The sequence below is a fragment of the Typopeltis vanoorti genome, chromosome 2 (genome assembly GCF_054136105.1).
Source record: "Typopeltis vanoorti isolate ZY-2024b chromosome 2, IOZ_Tvanoo_1.0, whole genome shotgun sequence".
In the NCBI taxonomy this organism is placed as follows: Eukaryota; Metazoa; Arthropoda; class Arachnida; order Uropygi; family Thelyphonidae; genus Typopeltis; species Typopeltis vanoorti.
This window is the reverse complement of record NC_143550.1, coordinates 51,238,349-51,261,557: the sequence shown is the minus strand read 5'-3', so window position 1 is coordinate 51,261,557 and position 23,209 is coordinate 51,238,349. Positions and strand designations below refer to the sequence as shown.

The 23,209-nt window shown below is 36.3% G+C and overlaps 1 protein-coding gene across 3 annotated transcripts in view; it reads left to right on the top strand.

Moving 5' to 3' along the window:
* LOC150109008 (inactive dipeptidyl peptidase 10-like) overlaps positions 1-23,209 on the top strand; it is a 958,620-nt gene that overhangs the window by 886,221 nt on the left and 49,190 nt on the right. For 2 of the 3 annotated variants that reach the window (XM_090405008.1, XM_090404998.1), the window contains exon 17: positions 14,962-15,156. In XM_090405008.1, coding sequence (XP_090261134.1) covers positions 14,962-15,156 — 195 coding nt within the window. The remainder of the gene's footprint in view (positions 1-14,961; positions 15,157-23,209) is intronic. The other variant, XM_090405015.1, reaches the window with a different exon arrangement.

Here is a 23,209-nt window from a genome sequence, read left to right as displayed (position 1 = left end):
TTTTGCTTGCATGTCTTGCTCTTAGGGTTCTATTTTTTCCATGTCCTGCATCTTCCAATAATTTCTGATAGTACTATTTCCACCTTTCCATGATGTCTTTGGGATTTGTGAATAACTTTCCATCCTTATTTTTAATAAACTTTATGGGGCATTCTTCTTAAAACATTATAGAAGTGTTTTTGGTTTCTTTTAAAATTTTGTTCTAAAGTATGTCCAAAATCTTCCCAGCATTTTCTTTTCTTTTCTTTCACTAAGGCTTTGATTGTCGTATAGCTTTCTGCTGACCTTAAACTTCGATGCTATATATCTCTTCCACAATTGCTTTTTCTTTTTAATTTCTTCTTTTAGTTCTTCAGTCCACCAGGGTGTTTTATGTTTCTTCTGCTTATTATTTATTGATACACCACAAATTTCTTTACTTGTTTTTAGAAGTGTTTTGAACCTGTGCCTTAGGCTTTCTGCATCTTGATCTTTTGTAAATCTCTTTTTCTACTTCTTTCATCTTCTCTTTTATTTTACTTTTATACTCAATGGCTGTTTCTTCTTTCTTTAAGTTGTAGTTCTTTATCTTAACATTTATTCCCTTGCTACTTTTTCTATATTTTTCAATTTTTATTTTATGGATCGTTTCCAATACTAATAGGTAGAAGTCACTGCCTATTTCAGGACCTCTATAGACTTGCATTTTTTGTATACTTCTAGTAGGATATGCTTATGATGGTGTAGTCAATTATAGATTTTTCATTTTTCTGCTGGACTCTTCTCTGGTAAACTTATGGCTTTCTTTATGCTTGAACATAGTATTTGCTATTACTAAATTATTTATAAGGCAAATATTAATTATTCTTTTATTATTATTATTCTGAGTTATTTATCCTTATTATCCCAACACTTATTTTGTTTCTTCATCTACTTGATTCCCTACCTGGCCGTTAAGGTCTCTTAGTAGTATAATATGCCCTTGAACTTCTTGAATTGTTTTTTTTTAAGGGTTTGAAAATTTATCTGTAATTTCTTTATTAGCATTTAGGCCATATGCAACAATTATAGTGAATACTTGGTTAGCTGATTTAAAATCTATAGTGATTGTCAACAACCTTTCATTTATTAGTTGTCATTTAGTAATATATTCTTCAAGATCTGGTTTAATTATACATTCTACCCCTTGTTTTCCCCATTCTCTTGGGTTTACCCCTGAATAGAAAAGGATATATCCACCTTCCAATTTCTGGAAACCTTGGCCTTTCTTTTTTGTTTCTGTGACTGCTAGGATATCCAATCTCAATTTTTTAAATTCCTCTATTAATTCATTTTGTTTACCATGTAAACTTTTAACATTCCATGTTCCATATCCATGTACTTTTTTTCTTGCTTTGTCGTTAATCATTTAACCAGTTCAGCTATCTCTTTGTAATTTTAAGGTGTGTAGGGATTATCCTTCAGCACCCGAGTCTGGTGGCAGGGCTGCCACCTTCGAGGCTCCCAGACTGGCCTATGAGAAACAGTACTATCCTGTTGGTCTGTGGAAGGTATTTTATTTCCCTTCCACCCTTCATAGTAAACTATAATGAGCATTCCCCAATCCCATCACCTGGGGGGACATGCTTGATAGGGGGTTACAGGTGTCCCCCACACAGGGCTTCTTCTTTCATTCCATCTATTTCTGTTCTTTGGAACAGCCTCACCCACTCTGCCTCTCCCAGAGAATACAATCGTTAGCTGTTTAAACAAAATATGAACAGATTCTTCCTTTCTTCTTATCCTCTTGCATGCACATGGCAATTGGTCTTGCGACCTTTCATGTGTGGTATAATAAAATAAAAAAATAAAGAAAAAAGAGGAGGAAAGATGCTAGTGTTCTACCCTAGGGAAGTCTGATTTAAGGCCATTGCTGTTTTCATTTTATTGATATTGCTCAAGGTCTAAATTGGCATATGCTGTTTGCAGATGATTCAAAGTTGGGGAGAACTGTGAAGACTAGAATAGTTTGTGGCTTTACAGGTAGATTGGAATTGTGGATGTGCGAGTGGAATTACTAGTTCAGTGTTGCAAAGCCTAAGGTTTTAAAATTTGGAAAATACATATAATGGGAATATCTCCATTAGTGGAGATAAGGGATATAGGAGAATGGTTGTGGACAATGACCTAAAATTTAAAGGACATTTTGCTAAAATTTTGAGGTCAGTACAATATTATAGGATAATGCAGTGATAACTGATATAGGTTACTAAAGCACAGATTTGTTCTCCTGGGTTTAAAGAAGATGAGGATATACTGGAAAGGTTAAAGATAATTGATTAGGAATGTTAAATATGAAGAAAGATTGAGGAAGTGCAAATCCTTGTGGATAGGAGAAGGAAGAAAGAATATAATTGAAACACATAAGTTGATAGGGGACTGTTACTAGTTAATGGAAGAGATTTTTGAGAGAATGGAAGTGGAATAAATGGTCATCCTCTGGAAGCTGCATTAGGAAAGAGTGAACAGCTGAGCGAGGAAATGGTTTTTGCCTGGAGACTGTTTGGTAAGTGAATTTTTATGTCGAGCCCAGACACGAGAGGTTGCTTGATCAACCTATAGTACATTATACCGTATATGGGGGATAGTGGGTTGGGAAAGGAGGAACTTGTTTACATTTGATTTAAAAGACTGTATATATTGTATTTCTTGGGAAACACATCAGAGGGAAGACTGTTCCACAATACAGGTAGTAGCAGGGAGGAAGGAGGAGGAAAAGAAACTTATTCTGTGGGTTTCAAGGTGCACTGTGAAGGGATATTGAGCAGCAGCTGCACATGTTCCAATGAGCTTGGTACTAAGTAGGAAAATTATTAATGCTATTTCAGATGAACATTTTCCATGGAAATATTTATAGAATACACAATTAGAGAAAACGTCTGTGCAAAAGTAGGAGGAGTGAGTTGGGTTGGAGATGGGTCATTAATAAGTCTAATTGCTCTCTTCTGTATTGAGTCAGGCATTTTAAGGGAGCTTTTAGGGGGCCCCACTCCAAATGTGTGAGCAATATTCAATAGCAGGGAGAATTTGTGATTTGCATAAAGTTAGCAGCTATTCAGAGGTAAAGTAACATCTTGAGTGAAGGAGAAATTCTAGTTTTTTTAAAGTTGAGGATGCAGTGGTTTTGATGTGTTAATGCCAGGAGATACTTGATGTCAGGGTAATTCCAAGAAGAGAAATCTCATCTTTTCTGGAAATTTGGGTGTTGTCAAGCATGATACTGGGAGAAAATGGTTTTTGTGAGAAATAAGACAGAACTGTGTTTTGTTAGCATTGAAATTGACAAGGTTATCCGAAACCCATTGGAGGATGGCTTGGAGATCAAAATTGAGGGCAATGGTGGTTGATGTTAGGTTGAGGTGAGTTTTGCAGAGTAAGGTTTATCACAAATGAAAGGGAGGAGTGCAATGTGCTGTCATCTGCAAAACTGTGTACTGGGTTGGAGGTCAACTGAAGGTCATTGATATATATAGGAGGAGAAGGGTTGGTACATTGCCTGAGAGTGTGGTAAGTAAATAGGAATACTGAATGAATTTAAGGCACACAGTTTGATGAGCCATGTGTGTAAGACATTGGAACCTTTTTTTTTAGAAGCTGCTCGACTCCAGGGGGCTGATTATTATTATTATTACCCAAGACCCCATTGGAGTCAAAGACTCATCTAGGAGGATGATGAAGATAATAATAATACTATCCCTAACATTATATTATGTCAGTATGTCTACCATCTTGTTCTGTTACCAATTTAGCAATAAAATCTGAAAAACCGGTTTCCAGAAGGAGAATCTTGTCACCTTCATAAAAGTACTGTGCATCCTAAATGGAATTCAGAGTTATTTCCACCAATAATAAAAAAAAAAAGAAGCGGTAAGTCCGATGCATGTGTTTCTTTATTTTATTTTATTTTTACTTAGCTGAGAGTAGGAACACCCGATGGCTCATCAGGAAATCAAGATGGTGGAAATTAGTGTTTCCACTCATCTGATCGAAACAGTGACCATGGAAAGAAGAGTTAGGGGTCTTAGAGGATGTCCTGCTGAAAGTAGTGCAAGGGCATTTTTATAGAAGAAGAAAGTTGTACAAAGTTGTTGTCTGAGTTACTGAGCTCAAGGAAAAGTGACATCATAATATAATTAAAATGAGAACTAGTTAATAAAAGATCAAATGTTGGCAAAATTGAGAATTATCTGGTATTCCAGTGACTGAATGGATGTTATACATTAGATAATTGTTACAACAATACTTCAGTATCCAATTGCTCAGTGCAGTTGGAAAGGAAGCCAGTTTAATTTTTTTTATGTAACTCCCCCACCCACAAAAGGTTATAAACCGTACATTAGTACCATGGGTGAACTGTGGATTTTTTTTCTATTGTTTATTAATTTTTGTAATTTTTTGTATTTTTTATTTATTTTTATCTGGTCTAGAAACTCTGTTCTAGAGATCAAACATTACTATTATTATCCCAAGATCCTCATGGAGTCAAAGACTCATCATGGGAGGTCCACTGTCATATGCAAAGCTCAAGTACCTTAAATATATTAGCATTCTCTACAGACACTACATTCCAATCATTCATATCTCTCCATGCAAAAAAACCTGCTTGTCATTCCCCTGTTCAAATCCTCCCTATACAGTTTCCAGGGATGACCTCTTATTCTCTCTCCATCTCCCACCATTTTATGAAACACCTCTACCACATCAATCCTATAGCAACCCCTTACCAACGTACATCTCTATCAATATTATCTTCTTCCTCCTATCCATTAGACTCTGAAGTTTGCATCTTCTCAACCTTTTCATACTCATTTGCCTCTAGACCCTTTCCAGTATTTCTTCATCCTTTTGAAAACCAGTGACCAAATCTGTGAACCATATGTAAGTTATAAAGTTTAATTTATAAATGTTCCTATATAAGTTATAAAGTTTAGTAAAGTCTGATAGCAGAAAAGAGGGGGAAATGGTAGAAACTTTTAAGATATTAAAGAGGATTTTTCAATATATGACAAATAGTCAGAGAACTAGGGATCACATGTGGAAGATATGCAAGATTGTAGTTAGTAGGGAGTGTGTAGACCAGATTAAATGAGTGGAATGAATTACCAGAATTAGTTGTGAGTTCCCTGATAGTGAATGAGTTTAAGGAGAGATGTGATAAGTTTTGTATGTATAATAGTTAGTTTGGGTCTCACAAGACGAGTTTCCAGACTCCATGGAGATACCGTACAAAACAATGGAACCAGAATCTCTTTACTTCCACAAGTCAGTGTCTTCTGCATAATTATCAGAATTCGTTGTGTTCTCCTTACAATTTTGGCAACATTTTCTTGAAATTTTAGATCCTTACCCACCATCAAGTGAAGATCTGATGTCCTCCACCTCCAACAAGTTATCTCCACAAGAGTAATTCTACATCCTCTTTTTTTGTTTCTACATCCTCTTGTTTTTGAAATTTTAAAGCGTTATATTTTGCAACATCAAACTGGAATCCCCACTTTCCAGTCATTCATCTGCTTCCCAACTTTGCATTGTCTGAAAACAACTGAATATCCACATTCAAATCCTCCGCAATATCATTAACATACAGGTTAAATGGCAATGGCACTAAAACAGACCCTTAAGCATGGCAATAGTGGCTTTCTTCTTCTTCTGGTATATTGCTCCTCCATGCACAACTTGCTGATATCTATGAGACAGCTTAATGTTAAGTATACCACTATGTATTCATCTCACTCTTACGATGCAGCCATCACCACATTGTAAAATGTGACTTCCCTTTAGCAAATTCATGCTGTTCATCAAAGATAATACCACTGTTATCAACCCAATTCTGGAACTTGGTTCTCATTAGCCTCTCCAACACTTCAACCAAACGACAGCATCTGATACACAGATTTGGTTTATGATTTGATGCTTAACTGGCACATTCCTTCAAAATGTTTATAATATGTCATCATATTATTAACAGATTATAATATGACATTAGAGAAAATGGTATAAGGACAACTGCTGCAAAGTATATAGTTGAGATATTTAATGAGCAGTTCATATAGGTTTTTTTATCCTTGTGAATGTAACATCATGGAGGGTTTGAGAACAGTGGATGATGAGGAAGAAAGATGACTGTGAATGAGCAAGAGGTATATGGGGAATTGAACAAACTTGATGTTAATAAGGCTGTGGGACTTGATGATACTGTATATCACCACACATTTTGAAGGAATGGCGAGTTGAAATGTTCCAGTTAAGCATCAAATCATAGGCCAAATCTGTGGGTCAGATGCTGTTTTTTTTTTATTTTTTATGCTAGCTATATATTGAAAGAACTCTGTAGTTTTTTTAAGCTTCATTACCTAACTGCTATTCATACTGCACTTTTGCCTCTTATGAATCAAGTCACCCTCCCCTTCTGTTCTTTGTACATGAAATTGATTATTACCACTTATCTTATGTTGCCTCCATAAGATAAGTGGTAATGTGTTGCATGCTTTAATATCTTCTTTCATCCATTTCACACCTACTTTATTTAACCTTCTGATTCTGGGAATACATTTAGAATAGCTTCTACTAGATAGTTTTTAAATAGTAACCAAGAAGCACTGATCTCCTTTCCATTCCCCCCAACTCATCATTTCATGCTACAGCTGCAAGCTGTCTCCTGAGCTTCTCATAATCACTAGCCTTGTAATTCCACATATACTCTTTCTTTTTTTTTTTTTTTTTCACTGAAGTTGTCACATGGCTGGCAACTGCTCAGGTAATCACTTCATGGTCACTCTGACCAACTGAAGGGAGATTTGGCACCTTGTTTATAATGACATCTTCTGATGAGTTGATCAAATCCAAGATCCTCAGTTCTCACGTGCTCTCTGTTACATACTGTCTGAGGTTGTTATCCCTCAAAAACTTGGGAAATTAATTTTCTTTACTTCCAGTTGCTATCTTGTCATTCCAATCTATATTGCCATAATTAAAATCACCATTTCCTATTTGCTTGGCTAATTTTCTTATACCTTTCATGGTCAATACCTACCCTCCACATTACCAGATCTATTGCAAAATCTAAGTATTTCATTCTGTTCACCTATATATCATGCCATGCTACCTCACTACTACTGCCATTATTATCCCCTTGCATCTCTACCTTATGGACATAACTCATTTTCTATCATCAGTAGCACTCCACCTCTCATTTTATCCTTTCTGTCTTAATAAAAAATATCGTATCCTTCCATCTCTATTCCCGTCAGGATGTTGTTAAGATATTTAAATATCTTAACATGATTTTGTTTACAGAAAATATGATTGTTGTGTAGGTAATTGTGATTCATGGTTATGTCATCGGAGGAAACAGTTTATCATTCAGCAGCATGAAAAATTTGCAAGATGTGGACCTTTTAAGCCACCTCCAGTAAGTGGGATGGTGATCTCACAACATGCAAAGAAATTCATCTCCCGTCTGAATTTAATCATAAACATCCATTCTAACCACTTGTCCTACTAGCCAGCAAGTACTTGAATATTCATCTGCCTTGTCAGATATGCATATTAACTAATTATTATTATTATTATTATTATTACCCCGAGACCCCATGGAGTCAAAGATTCTTCTAGGAGGTCATTTTATCATACACATTTTATCATACCGCACCTTAAACACACTCAAATTCTCTGTAGATACCATATTTTCAGGCAAGGCATTCCAATCATTCACAATCTACATGCAAAAAACCTTCTACATTCAAAAAACCCTACTCACACTCTCTTTATACAGTTCCCAGGGATGAGCTCTGGTTCTCCCCTGATTCCATACTATTTTCTGTAGGATCTCTCCCGCATTGATCCTATAACAACCCCCTTATTAACTTGTAGGTCTCTATCATATCTCCCCTCTTCCTCCTATCCACTAGACTCTGTAAATTGCACCTTCTCAATCTTTCCTCATATTCAACATTCCAGAGGTCAGAAATTACCTTAATCAGTCGCCTCTGGACCCTTTCCAACATCTCTTCGTCCTTTTGAAAACCAGGTGACCAAATCTGGTCACAGTAGTCCATGTGTGGCCTAATCAAAGCCTTATACAATGGAACAAGAATCTTCCTTTCCTCTGCATCATTCCCAGAGGTCTTTGTGTTGTCTTCACAATTTTGGCAATGTGTCACCTAAATTTCAGATCCTTATCCACTATCAACCCAAGATCTCTTATTTCTTCTACCTCCAACAATATATCCCCACCAAGCATAAATTCTGCATCCCATTTTTGTTTCCCAAATTTTAACCTTACATTTTGCAACATTGAACTCACGTCCTCATTTTGGCCACAGCATCTTCTCTACTCTTCATGGTTTGTGCCGGCTTTGCATCATCTGCAAACAACTGAATATCTCCATCCAAATCTTCACCAATATCATTAATATACAAGTTAAACAGCAATGGCCCAAAAACAAGCCCCTGGGATATTGCTCCCCCATAGACAACTTCTTCATATCTATCAGATAACCAGTCTCCAATCCAATGCACTAAACTAATATCCAATCCCATCTGCTCTTGTTTGACTATCAACTTATCATGCAGTAATCTATCAAAAGCCTTTGTGAAATCTAATATATTATACAGTCCTTAGGGAGGCAGTTGAATGTATGAACGAATATAATATGCCCGAGCGAATAAGGACAACAAATCAGAGTGGGATAGTTAATATAAGGCATCACGGTAGAGTTGGGGCTAATGAGGGTCTTAAATTCATGTACACTAATGCTAGGAGTATTAGGAACAAGAAGGAAGAATTTTTGGCCATGGTTGGCACTTCCAGACCACAGGTTATTGGTATTAGTGAATCATGGCTAACTGTAGATGATATAGCTAGTGGGATTGAATGTGATGGGTATAGTGTGTTCAGGAATGACAGGGAGAATAAAATGGGGGGAGGAGTATTGTTGATGATAGCTGATGAGCTACAGCCAAGGAGAATAGAAGTTGAATTGCAGGATAGAGAAAAGAGCACATTTGAGGCCATTTGGTATGAGATTGTGGCTAGCAGAACTAAATATACAATTGGGTGCTGCTATAGACCAGGTGATGGAAAAGATGGTGGTGACAGTATGCACAAGCAAATAGAAGAAATGAGTGGAAGGAGGGTAATTATTATGGGAGATTTCAACTATGGTCGCATTGATTGGAGTGAGGAGAGGACATACGGGAGGAAGGAATTGGATTTTATGCGGTTATTAAGGGATAACTATCTGCGACAGCATATAATGGAAAATACTAGGGGTCAGAGAGTGCTTGACCTAGTAATTACATCTGAGGATTTGGCTGTAACAAATATGACCACATTGCCACCAATTGGTGAGAGTGATCATAGGGTCTTGACTTGGGAGGTGGCTAAAGGTGTGGAATTTTCAATTAAGACAGGGTACATGTGGAATTATCGGGCTGGAAAGTATGACGAGCTTAGGAGTTTGATTGGTTCAGTGCCATGGCATGTACAACTGCAAGGACTAGAAGTTGATAGTGCATGGGAGGCAGTTACGAAGTGTTTGCATGAAGCAATGGCTGACTGTATACCTAGAGTCCGAATAATAAATCAAGTAGGGGTTAAATGGATGAATAACACCATTAAGATTGAGCTGCAAAAAAAGAAACAACTATGGAGGGAATTTAAGGAGAAAGGTGACCGGCAGGCACATGAATGGTATGAAGCGCAGGCCAGAAGGGTAACGAGTGTGGTAAGAAAAGCAAAAAAGGATTATGAAAGAACATTGGCCATGCAAGCTAAAGAGAATCCTAAACAGTTTTTTAGATATGTAGCAAGTAAAAGGAAAAATGTACATGGCAGAATGATTTTAAAGAATGCCGATGGTAGGGAGGTAACTGAATCAGTTGATATAGTTGAGTTACTGAGTGAGCACTTTGCAAGTATATATGAACCAGGTGGTGACATTGCAGAAACGAATAAACCAGTAGATTATACGGGAATTGTGGTTAATGAAGTGGAGGTGAGTAGTCTATTGCATAACCTCAATGTCAATACATCCGTGGGATTGGATGGTATACCAGCTCATGTCGTACGAGAAGCAGCTAAATAATTGTCAGTATGCTTGACCATTTTGTTTAATTTGAGTCTCGGGTCTGGGTTAGTCCTGAGGGGGTGGAAAGAGGGGGGAAAACAGTTTCACTGCATAAAGGAGGTTCCAAGACTGCTGTTGTAAATTACCGACCGATTAGCATATCAGGAGTCATTGTCAAGGTCTTAGAGAAATTAGTCAAGAAAAGAATACAGGATTGGATAGATGAAAATGGGATATTGTATGGGGGAGAACATGGTTTTGTGAAGGGTAGATCATGCCTCAGTAACTTGCTCACGTTTTATAACACAGTGATGGCTGAACTCGATAGGGGTAATGGGTTTACAGTGATACTACTAGACCTTGCCAAGGCCTTTGACAGGATACCACATGGAACCCTAATCAGTAAACTGGAGCAGATGGGGATAGATATAGGGTTGGTGAGATGGATAGGAGGGTGGTTGAAGGAGAGATACCAGAGAGTGGTTTATTCAGGAGTGGAGTCTAAAAGACGGCTTGTGACTAGTGGTGTGCCGCAAGGCTCTGTTCTTGGACCACTGCTTTTCAATTTGTTCATCAATGATATAGGAAAGGATTTGAGAGGAAGTGTTCACTTGTTTGCTGATGATGCAAAGTTGGGTAGAGCAATTCTGAGTACACAGGATGTCAAAATTTTACAGGATGATTTGGATAGTTTGGAGGACTGGGCTAGGAAAAATGGATGTCAATTTAATGTGGCAAAGTGTAAGGTTATGCACTTTGGGGTGAAAAGAATAGCAGCAGTATATCGCATTGGTGGAACCGTACTCCTGGAGATTGATGAGGCCAGGGATTTGGGAGTGTTGGTGGATAGGGAATTGAAGTTTAGGGGGCACATTGCAAAAGTGACTAAATCAGCTCATCAAATCACTTGGCTTCTGAAAAATACTTTAACATGCAGAGACAAACAAGTTGTTGTTCCTCTGTATTGAGCCTTGATAAGACCCCATCTGGACTACTGTGCCCAGTTATGGGCACCAGGGTTTCTTCGTGATGGGGAGGAAGTGGAGAGGATCCAGAGACGAGTGACCAAGATGATAACAGGTGTGTGGAATGAACCTTATGAGAATAGGTTGAAGATTTGTGGGTTGCAGAGATTGGACGATAGGCGAAAGAGGGGTGATATGATTGAGACATTCAAATTACTGAAGGGTTTCTATAAGATTGATCCAGAAGATATTTTTGAAAATATGACTGATGGTGGGAGGACTAGGGGCCATGCATGGAAGCTGGGCAAGAACGTGGTTGACAAAGGTGTTAGAGCTAGGTTTTTACTTGGAGAGTGGTGAATGAGTGGAATAAGCTTCCAGAGTCTGTTGTGGGTGCTACAACCATGAATGAGTTCAAGGCACAGTATGATAGATACTGTGTCAATGTCGAATAGTTGTTCTTGACATGATGTTAGGGCCTCCCTCAATGAGTCGGTCGACTCCTTGGAATTGCCCGGAACAATAATAATAATAATAATACTATTACTGTGTATCCCTCTCCTTTGTCGAAGGAAGCCTTACTTATTTAATAAGTATGCAGATTACTAAAACATGACCTCCCTTTAGCAAATCCATGCTGTTCATCAAAAATAATACCTTTTCGCAAGCTTCAACAACTTAACCACAACACCTGACACATAGATAGGCATATAATTTGATGCTTGAGTTCTGTCACCTCCCTTATGAAGCAGCACAATCTTGCCCTCCTTAGGAACTTGACCAGGTGCAAGACTCATATTAAAAAATATGTCAAGGCAGATATCAACTCCCTGACACATTCCTTCAGAATATACGGTGATATATTATCTAGTCCCACAGTCTTATTAACATCCACATTGCTGAACTCCCCATACACCTTTTGCTTACTTACAGTCAGTTTCTCCTCCCTTTATGAATCATTAAGTATCCACTATAATCTTCTGCAACAGCTATCCTTATACAATTTTCTTCAATCAACCATAATCCTTCCATAATCATTTTTTTTTGCTGGCTGCATATCGAAAGAACTCCCTAGAATTCTTTGATTTCCTTATTATTCTAATGACTGACGCATCAAGAATAAAAGTCAGAATATTGGTAAATGTATTGTAAAATGTGTGATGAGTCTAGACTGAAGAAACTGAAAATTTGAGTTTTTTTATAAAAACTTGTTTGGTTTGGCAGATTGGAGATAATCAATTACTGAAAGAGTGGAACTAAGAACACATTTGTGAAATGGATACAAAGGATTTTAGATATTTCTTTGTCTACATATGATCTGCTTGTTTTAATGGTTGTTGTTAAGCGTAAGCTGAAACTTGAAGGGAGATAGAATATGCAGTAATTGATTCTGGCCAAGCCATACATATAGAGAATTTCCCACATCAAATCGTGAGGTGATCTTTTGTCCTCAAAAAATTGTGGCCTGTACAGTGTCTCTCACATTCCACTATGCCAGACTCTCAACAGACATACCTAGCAGAATAGCAACAGCAAGATTATTCACTATCTGATCCTGCCAGCCTGGCTGGCTGAGTGGTTAGCGCATCCGCTCTCCAGCCAAAAGGCTACAGGCTCGAATCCTGCCATTTGCATGGATGTTTGTTAGTGTCTGTGAAAATACTGGTAGTGGTCGGCAGTAGATGGCATTGGTGTAGTTGCAGTCAGTTGGTGGATTGAGCAGTGGAGACAGAGTTGTAGAGCAGGTGCCCTCCCTCGAAGAGTCCTTGATTCCCTGGAGGTGTCAAATAATAATAATAATAATAAACCTTCTGAAGCATGACCATCTGGTTCAGTGGAATATGTATCAGCTAGTCTTAAGAATAACCATTTTAAATCTTTACCCAGAAAAGAAAAAATGTTATGTTTCTCAGTGATGTCTGAAGCAATTCCTCCTAAAATGTCACTCATAGCATTCTGAAAAAAAAAAAAAAAAAAAGGAGGGGAGTAAAAGTGAACTGGGACTTTACCCAGAAGTCCAAACTTCGGTTTAGACTACTTCAGGCCTCCATTAAGCAAATGGTTTCATTGCCACTTATTATGTAATGATGAATCCAATTTACCACCTAGTGATGCCTTGTGTCACAGAGGTTTGGATGCTGAACATCAATTTCCATGTTAGTTCATTTAAATAGTTTTCTTCCATCTGATAGTTCAAAGCCTAGTTTTGAGGGGAAGGAGAGGATGATCTGAGAATTTGGTTACTTTGGACATCACTGAAGTTCAATAGTCACTCCAATTATGATGGCATGAAAAGTTCCATTAGCATTTTAGATTTCCACAGTTTAAATGAAATGTCAGAGAAATAGACAGATATTATTTACCACTAAATCTTAATGAAAATATATGTTATCTTTAATTAATGATTTAGTCTTATAGCCCAGATTCATGGACTGTGGAAAGACATTCCACAGTCAATGAATGGAGGAGTGTGCAGGTTATGTCTCGCAGCACATTCCAGACCATCTTACAGATGGTTGTTTGGTTTGGTTGAAATTCAATGAATTTGCTGGCAATTTGAAATAGTTAAGTTTCTCTTATATTCCTCATGCTAGTTCCTTACAGGTCACATGGCAGCACATTATCATCTGGTATGACTCTCTCTGAATGGGAGAGTCATACCATCTGGGAAAGATGTGAAACCTATCATAATTCACAAGTGGGCACACAGCAAGATAATAATTCTAACCAGCAGTAAAAAATACAAGCCACATCTAGAGGGGAATAGTGGTACAGTAAGGGAGACTTCCTTCTCAGGTGTTTCCATCCTGTTCTCATCCTTGGTGGAAGATAACATAGAGGAGATTTTATTGATAGAGAAAAAAGAAGATAAAAAATTATACTTTAACAATCTTTGAATTTAGTTCATAGACTTGTAAATAATAATATGGCCCGTGAAGATCCAATTATGATATATTGAAGTTGTTAGTATTCCAGATGGAAAAGAGAATGTCAGGAAAGCCAAATTTTCATTTTTTTTTCCCTCTGTGGTGAAGTGGATACAATGTATGCTGTTGATTTTGATTAGGAATGAAGTAGAGCAGCTTCAGAATGTGGCAAAATGGCAAAGATATCATCTACAGAGTGTACACAGAATGAAGGTTGAGGTCGTATGGAGGAAAACTGACTATTTTAGATATTTGAAGTAGTGATTTTGCTGACACGGGAAAGGGAGGATTCTTCATGACAGTGTCTTTGATCTGCTCATAAAGTTTGCTATTAGAAATAGCTTGAATGCATGATAAAAATCAAGCATTTGACTATGTCCAGAGCATATCGAAAACAATGCTATGGGAAGTCCCCCTGTCCTGCCTTAACAGATTACTACTGTGACCAGCTCAAAGACTATTTTTCTTCATATTCAGGATATTATGCTATGTAGAGGATGTTTGGAAATCTCCTAGCTGAAGACCAGATTATCTTTCCCGAATAAGGGGAAAGTGGACTGTATTGGGTATGGAAAAATCTTGTGATGCTATCAGAAGTTCCATCACTCTGATCATAGTAGCTGCATAAATTCTATTTGCTTCCTGCCATAGGGGCTTTCCTATCTGCATCATCCATAGTTGAAGTTTCCTGTAATAATTACCAGCCTAGCACTCATTCAGTTATCTGCCAGTACACACATACACCAATTAGATAATTGACTATATTTTTGTCTTGTTGGCCTCGGTCTCATAATTAATGTTACTTGCTGTGATTCAAAATTTATTATTTGTGTTCTGGGATTTTTATAAGTTATATTTGTATATTTTTGTTATTTCTTCTAAATTTATGCATATTTTAAATTGACAGCTGAACGAATCACTTTGTTTGAGAGATTATTTATAAATATCACTTTAAAAAGATATTTATAACTTATGTTTTAGTTATGGTGGTCCAGGAACCCAATTAGTATCTGAAAAATTTGAGATTCACTTTGGTAACTATTTGGCTAGCAGGAAGAATTATGTTTATGCCATAATTGATGGAAGAGGTAGTGGTTTCCAAGGAGATAAGCTGCTTCATGAAGTATATAATCAGCTTGGAAGTATAGAAGCAGAAGATCAAATAGAAGCTGTAAGGTCAGAATTTTAACACATTATAATATTGAATTCATTTGATGTATTTAGATCATAATATTTTTTGTTTTAGACACAGTAAATGTAATACCATTCTTATAGACTAAGACAGACTTTTTACTAGTCTGTCTTAGTACATTTCGGAAGGTATATATTGAAATAATTGAAACTTGTAGATATATCCACAACATGCACACACACACTACATATGTATATAGTTTCTAAATTATATGTAAAATAAAATATGTCTAATACTGTATAGTTATTTACATTAATTTTTTTTTTTTTTTTTTCAAATGCCATCCACATCTTGATTGTTCATGGTCAGAAATCATACATAACCCTGGGAACTCAGAACAGAGAGTACATTAAAACAGTCTTATATAAATACCCAACACTTGAACACTGAAGGTACTTTTGCTGTTTGAATTTTATTTTTTATTTTTTTAATTCAAACACCTATAACTCTGTAACAATCATTCAGAAACAGAGGTAATAACTTCAAGAACATGGTTTTGAATAACAAAAAAAAAAAAAAGAAATACATATAAACATGTCTGATTCTAAATTTTACCATGATTACTGGAGTATGGCTATTTTAAGTTTAATTTTTTTTAAGGTTAACATCTGTAGCTTCATAACCATTCAGTAATGTACTCATATTGGAATGAAGTTGCTGTTGTTATTATCATGACAACAGGCTTCCCTAGCATCATTCATTCTTCTTCGTTTTCGACAATCAAGAAATGGGCCGCCGAGTTTAAACATGGTCATACCAGCTTTGAAGATGATCCATGTGAAGGTTGTCCAAAAAGTGTAACAACACCAGAAATCATGGATCAAGTACATGCTATGGTAATTGGATGACCTGTGAGTCAAAGTGCATGAAATTGCTGAGACTATAGGCATTTCAAAAGAATATGCAGAATATATTTTGCATGAAAAATTGTTTAAACATGTCCAAGCTTAGTGTAAGATGGGTGCCGCACTTGCTCACAGCAGATCAAAAACGTACTCACATGAAAATCTCTGAACAGTGCTTGGAACGTTTTAACAAGAATAAAACTAATTGTGCGCATCGATTTATTACTATGGATGAGATTTTGATTCACCATTACACACCAGAATCCAAATAGCAGTCAAAACTGCTGGTGGACAGAAGCTGGTTGTTCAGCGATAAAGAAGACAAAGTCAGTTCCATCAGCAGGAAAGGGCATGGCATTGGTGTTTTGGGATGCTAAAGGCATTTTGTTTATTATCTTGAAAAGGGCAAAACAATAACCAGGGAATATTATTCCGATCTTTTAACCAGACTAGCCGAAAAAATTCGTGAGAAAAGATCCAGTTTGCAGAAGAAAAAAATCATCTTTCATCGAGACAATGCAGCTGCCCACAGAGGTGTTTTGGAAATGGGAAAATTAAGGGATCTGCACAATGAAGTGTTGGAACATCCATCCTTTTCCCCAGATTTGGCTCCCTCTGACTTCTGTCTCTTCCCAAAACTAAAACTCTTCCTCGCTGGTCAGCGTTTTTCTTCGAATCAAGAGATGATTGCAGCTGTAGAGGGGTATTTTGCAGATCTTACTGAGAACCACTACAGGGACGGGATAATGGCGCTGGAGCATCGATGGAATAAATGTATTGGTCTTAAGGGAGATTATGTTGAAAATTAAAAATAATTTTGAAATTATAAATTTGTGTTTTCATTGTTAGGCCAAGAACTTTTCATACCACCCTTGTATATAAACTACAAATATTTTTGACCATTGTATATTAATCTAGTTTTTGCCAGATTAATATACATTAAATTTTTCTTAATTTAGAAATAGTTAGGAGTAGAAAATAAAACTATTCCTGAAAGTTTTTTAAGGTGAGTTTGAGCATAGAATTGTAGATCACATTTTTTTTTTTTTTTGCTTGCTTGGAGAGTAGTGACAAGTGGAATGCATTCTGTTAGAGAGAGTGGTAAGTGCAGAAACACTGAATGCATAGAAGGCACAGTTTGATGAGCAGTTGTGTCAGTTTTTACCCACACAATGAGTTTGATTCCCATGGAGACATGCCAATAATAATAATATAAAGGCAGCTGATAGTCGCACATTACAGTAGTATATAGGGAGCAGAGTCTGTGTGGTGTGCCAGAGAAATCTTGCTTGGACCACTGTTTTGTGATTTTGACATTAGTCATATTTAGAATTATTTGAAGGAGAATATCTGGTGTATCTTGTATACTGGTGGTGATAGGCTAGAAAGAGTAATAGTAAATGAAATTTATGTAAAGATGGAGGATTTGAATTGACTGGCACTGTGAAGAAAGGATGTCATTGGCAGTTCACTATTGCAGGTGAAAAGTTATTCATTTTGGTTTGAAAGGGTGTGTATTAGAACTTTGTGCTGCTACAGTTGCAACGCCACTCTCCAAGCAAAATATCTAGTCCTGGGGTGGGAGGGTGTGTACTATTTGCATAAGGTTGTTGGTGATAGCAGAGGTCCCAGCTCTCTACTTACTTAATCTATGTAGTTGGCAGGAAAGCTAGCTACTGTTGTGAACATTAGCTGGCAAGGAAGATGACCTCACCATTAGGAAACTTGAATTGAAGAATATTGACTTTTAAGGAAAAGAAAGCAAAAAGTTCAGAATGGTTGGCAGCATTAGGAGAGCGGTAGAGACAGCAAATGAATTTAACAGAATGGTGTACAAAGATTTTCAGCCAGAGGAGGTCAAAGTTAGGAGATTCCTGTTTGGGCACTCTGACATAGTATATTGGAGCAAACATGAACAAACCCTAAAAGCTACATTTGAGGAAAGAGTGTGTACATGGGAAAGTTGAGATGAGCAGTGCTTAGAGGAGTAGAAATTTGAGTTTCTGTCAGGAGAAATAAATGAAATTTGCAGACTGGAGATGGAAATGAACATAATTCAGGATGAAACTGAGACCACATACATTTTCAAAGTGAATTTTGCTGGTTAAGTGTGAAGTTTGCTCTTGATCACAATGGATCATGCTCCCTATTCAGTAATGGAGTTCAAGTTTCCATGTTGGCTGTTAGCAGAATTGAATCTTCACATTCATTTTCTTTTTTATAGTTAATTGTTCATGCTTCATCTGCACTTTGTCATTTTTCTTCCAGGTCATTGTTATAGTCTTCTACTTTGTTCCTACCATGCATAGGTAAATTCTGGTTGGATTCATAGACATGACATCTCAGAGGTGCCTTTTGACATGAAGGCACAACAGTTATGAATGCACATCTCATCAGTGTATCACAAGTCACTTTGACTAATCACAAAAGGTTCATTCCATCTTCCTATGTATATGTAGTCCTGAAGCAGTGACACCTGACAATTTTCCTGAGGTCAAATTTACATTGTTTGGCAAGCTTGTAGATGACATTTTTTAGCATTCCATCTATTTCTGAATGAAAGTTCAGTATAATGGCTTTTCATTTTCTGCCTTGATAGTGTATCGAACTGACAAGCCATGTGGTTGTGGAGCTTGCTGGCATTTTCAGTTGTAGGCAAGTAAACATTGAGATGTTGATTGTTCATTGCTCCAAGTTTCCTTGGTGTGAGATACAAGCTAATAGGACAAAATATATCGTTGGTTGCTGCTGTAAACTAGCGAGTCCAGAGAAAGATGTGGATGCCATGCATTGATAGATTAGCACAATAAGTGCAGGCCGAGCAATTATTGTGAGGACTTCATTTATGAAGATTGGAAAGAGAAAAGGGAACATGGCAGGATGGAAATGGAATTTATACTCTTACTTAGGTATAATTACCTGAAGCTATATGATGGAAGTGACCAGGGATTTGAGAGTGTATCTATAACCACAGTAGCAACTTTACCTTTGATTGGGGGCAACCATGCTGCAGTCTTGTTCTGGGGGGGGGGGGGACTCATGTGGAATTCTCAGTTGAGAAAGGGTTTATGTGGAACTGTAAAACTGGTGATTATAATGATACATAAAAAACATCATGGAGAGAATATAAAGAAAAAAGTGAGCAGCATGTTCATGAACAATACAAAGCAGAGGCAAGGGTGACTAATATGGTAAGAAAGGATACAGATTATGAGAGAAAATTAGCTAAAAAGCCAAAGTAAATCTAAAAGAAAGAATGATAATGAAGGTTAACTTTACTCAGTACCACTGGTAGGAAAGTGACAGAAGCAGAAGAAATAGTTGAGCTACTAAGTGATTACTTTGCAAAGATATATCATCCATGTAGAGACTTTCTAGTTATTGATGCAGCCGACTGATGTGAAAATTGAGGTAGATGAACTGGAAGTGCTCAGCATGTTGAAAAATATCAATGTGAATACAGCTGTGGCATGTATTCACATGCCACAGCTGTATTCACATTGATATTTAAAGATTCAAATTGATATTTAATGTAAACATGCCACTGGAGATGGCATGTTTACATTTTTGCTATGAGAATGTGCAAGAGAACTGATAGCACCTCTGGTAAAGTTGTTTAATTTGTCTCTGCTCTGGCAAGGCTCCAAGGAAATGGAAAGCAGGTAAGATAATTCCATTACATAGTTGACACAAAGACAGAAGTTGCAAATTGCAGACCGGTTATTATCTCAGGATAGTGGTTCAAGTATTGGAAAAGTTGGTTAAAGGTAAAATTCAGGAATGGGTGGAGTAATATCACACTCTACATTGTATTATGTATTGCATACACTGTAGAGATTATGGTAAGAGCATTACATACTCTACAGTAATATCAATGTCGATGAATATCATACTCTACAGTGAGTAGCATGGCTTTGTGTTGATTCTGCCTTAGTAATTTATTTACATTTTATAATAAAGTGACAGCAGAGTTGGGATAAAGGAAGTGTACTAAGGCCACTACTCTTTAATTTATACATTATAGCAATAACTCGATTAATACAGGTTTTGCTATAGCACTGTTTATAATTTTTAAAAATAATATTTTTTTAACAATAGTGTGGTACTGTATTGTACTGAATTAATGACATCCAGTTCTACTAAAACAGTAACATAGTGATTTAGCATGCTGCAGTAACAGCTGTATTTGAGAATTCTTTTAGTACTAAAATAATACAGCACACTTTAGTATTATTTCTGCTTTGGTACAGCAAAGTCATTGCTCTACAATTTTTTTTTCCCTTTCATACAAACATCCTTTTGTACACAAAAAATAGCCATCATGAAGGAATGAACAGATCATCAGTCATCATTATCATGCATATCAAGGATTTAGGCCTAGCATGGCCTGTTCTGGCCTTAGAAGTCATCGTTGAATCGTTTAAGAAGACGTCCTGGTTTTCTTTTTCCTAACGACTTGTACTTTAAGGCTTGTTTTGGTAATCTTTCTGTTTTCATTCTTTGAACGTGTTCCATCCATTTATGTTTATATTTTTTAATTTTCTCTATTACTGGTTCTTGGTTTAATTCTTTCATAATTTCTTTGTTTCTTTTGTGATGAAATAGGAAATACTTTGCAGTTTTTCTCATAAACTTCATTTCTGCTGTTATTAATCTTTGTTTGTCTTTTTTTATTGTCCAGATTTCGCTTCCATACATTAAGACTTGTAGGGCTAATGTATTGTATACTTTAGTCTGGTTTGGTTTAAATATAGAGTTAAATTACACCTGTTATTTTTAAATATTTTGCAATTTTTACATTTATATCTTTTTCATTGTCATATGTGATCATACATCCTAGGTAGTTAAATGAATTCACCTGTTCTAAGATCTTGTTATTTATTACTATTTTAGATCTTGCTGGATCTTGTCCTTTAGTTTTTGATTTTTCTGTTGATATTATCATACCATAATCTTTGGATATCTCATTAAGATCTAAAATAGCTTTCTGTAAGTTATCTTCAAAATTTGTAATTATTATTTGGTCGTCGGCAAAAAGGAGAGTGTTTAAGTTCACTGTAGGAGAAAGTTTAATACCTTGATGTAAATTTTTATTCCATTTTATTATTATTTCATTTAAGTAAATATTAAAAACAGTTGCTGAGAGGGGATATCCCTGTCGGATCCCTTGGTTTATCTCTCTCGTATATGATAGTTCATGATTTAATGTTATTTGTATTTGATTATTTTCATATATACTTGTGATAGCTTTTAGGATATTATTTGGTATTTGTCTTTCTTTTAATGTGTTAAATAATGTTTCTTTTATTCTTGTGGAAAGGCTTAGACGTTGGTTATGCATTTTTTACTAACTAATTTAAGGAAATTACAACGTCAACTAGGATATAGATTAAAATAAATTTTAATATACTTCAGTATTTCGGCAACATCACATTGTCATTTTCATGAAACTTAAGAACAAGACACGTGCACGCAGGCACAACAAACAGTAAATGAGGAAGAAGCAGGAAGCTATTATTTCTCCTAAAGTCCTGATGGTGCCCCCTAGAGGGCAATGTTGGTATTCTTGGGCGATTGGGCTGAAGGTCTTCTGATGTAGGTTTCCCATATTTGAGGCAGTCTCATGCAGCCAAATTTGTTGAGGTTTTGAGTTGTTTCTTAGGGCTGAAGCTGATTCCATGAAAAGCCTGTCATATTTGTATTTACTATGGTGTATTTATCGTGGCTTTCTTCCACCATATTTTATGGCAGGTATCTAGTGCATGGTCAGCAAGACCTGAGCGGCTGTGTTGGTGACACCGGATGTAGTCCTTGGGTTCTGAAATTCTGATATTTGCTGTCCTGCCTGTTTAGCCAAAGTAGGACAGCAAGGGACCTGGTATACACCAGGTAGGTCTAGGAGGTTGGTCTTTAGTAGAGCAGATAAGGAATGCCAATTTTTTATATGGTCTGTAACAAGAAGTTAAGTCATGTATTTTTAGGATTTTTGTAATTTTTTCCAAGGTGTCTCGGATATATGGTATGGTGATGGATTTAGAGTAATGCTTGTTGTGAGGGGGAGGGGGTAGTGTCTTGTTCTTCAGTTTCTTGAAAATGGCAATGTGACGTTGCCAAAATATTGAAGTATATTAAAATTTATTTTAATGTATATCTTAGTTGACGTTGTAATTTCCTTAAATTAGTTAGTAAAAAATATTTCTTTTAACTTGCTTTTTCAAAGTCAATAAATGCAATATGTGTTTCTAAATTGTATTCTCTTTTTTTCTCTATTATTAATTTTAGGCAAAAGGCTGGGTCTATACATGATCGTCCTTTTCTAAATCCATTCTGTACTTCTAAAATAAAGTTTTCAGAATATTTCATTAGTTTGCTATTTAAGATTCTGCTATATATTTTGTAACAGGAATTGAATATACTGATACCTCTATAGTTTTTAGGTTCCTCTCTAATACCTTTTTTAAAGATAGGAATCACAATTGCTTTTTTCCGTTCTATTGGGGGGGGGGATACCAATTGAATACAAATTCTAATTAAGAAGAAAGATCAAATTAGAAAATGCAGAATAGTCAAAGCATCTTATATGACAAAATGGAGCATTAAGCACTGAAGTTCTGCAATGGATAATAACTTGAAAAAACATATGGAGCTCCATAATATTCAAACTGTAGCTGAAAGTGCTAGTGCTGTAACATTTCCCATCGAGTTAACAGAAGTAATTGAAAAAGGAGGCTACGAGGATGAAAAAATGTTTAATGTTAACAAAACAGGTTTGTTTGGGAAGAAGATGCATGCCTTCATGCACTTATTTAGGAGAAAAGTCTTAACCAGGATTTAAAATTTCAAAATACCATTTGACACATTCATTAGGTGGAAATGAATGTAGTGATGATATTAAATTAAAGCCCTCACTTGTTTGCTGAGCTGGAAACCACAGGCTTTGAAGGGCTATGCTAAAAGTGCTCTTCCTATAACATAATGATCAAATAAAAAAGCATGGGTGACACAAGAAATGTTTAAAGAATGAGCTACAACCTATTTTTTTCCTGCAATCAAGTGTTATTGCAAACAATAATATGGATTTTAAAATTTTGTTGTTAATTAACAGACCAGGTCATGTACAGGTCATCTTACTGCTATTTCTGACTTGCATGAAATGTTAAATCCTTTTTCTGCCACTCGGCACAATATCATT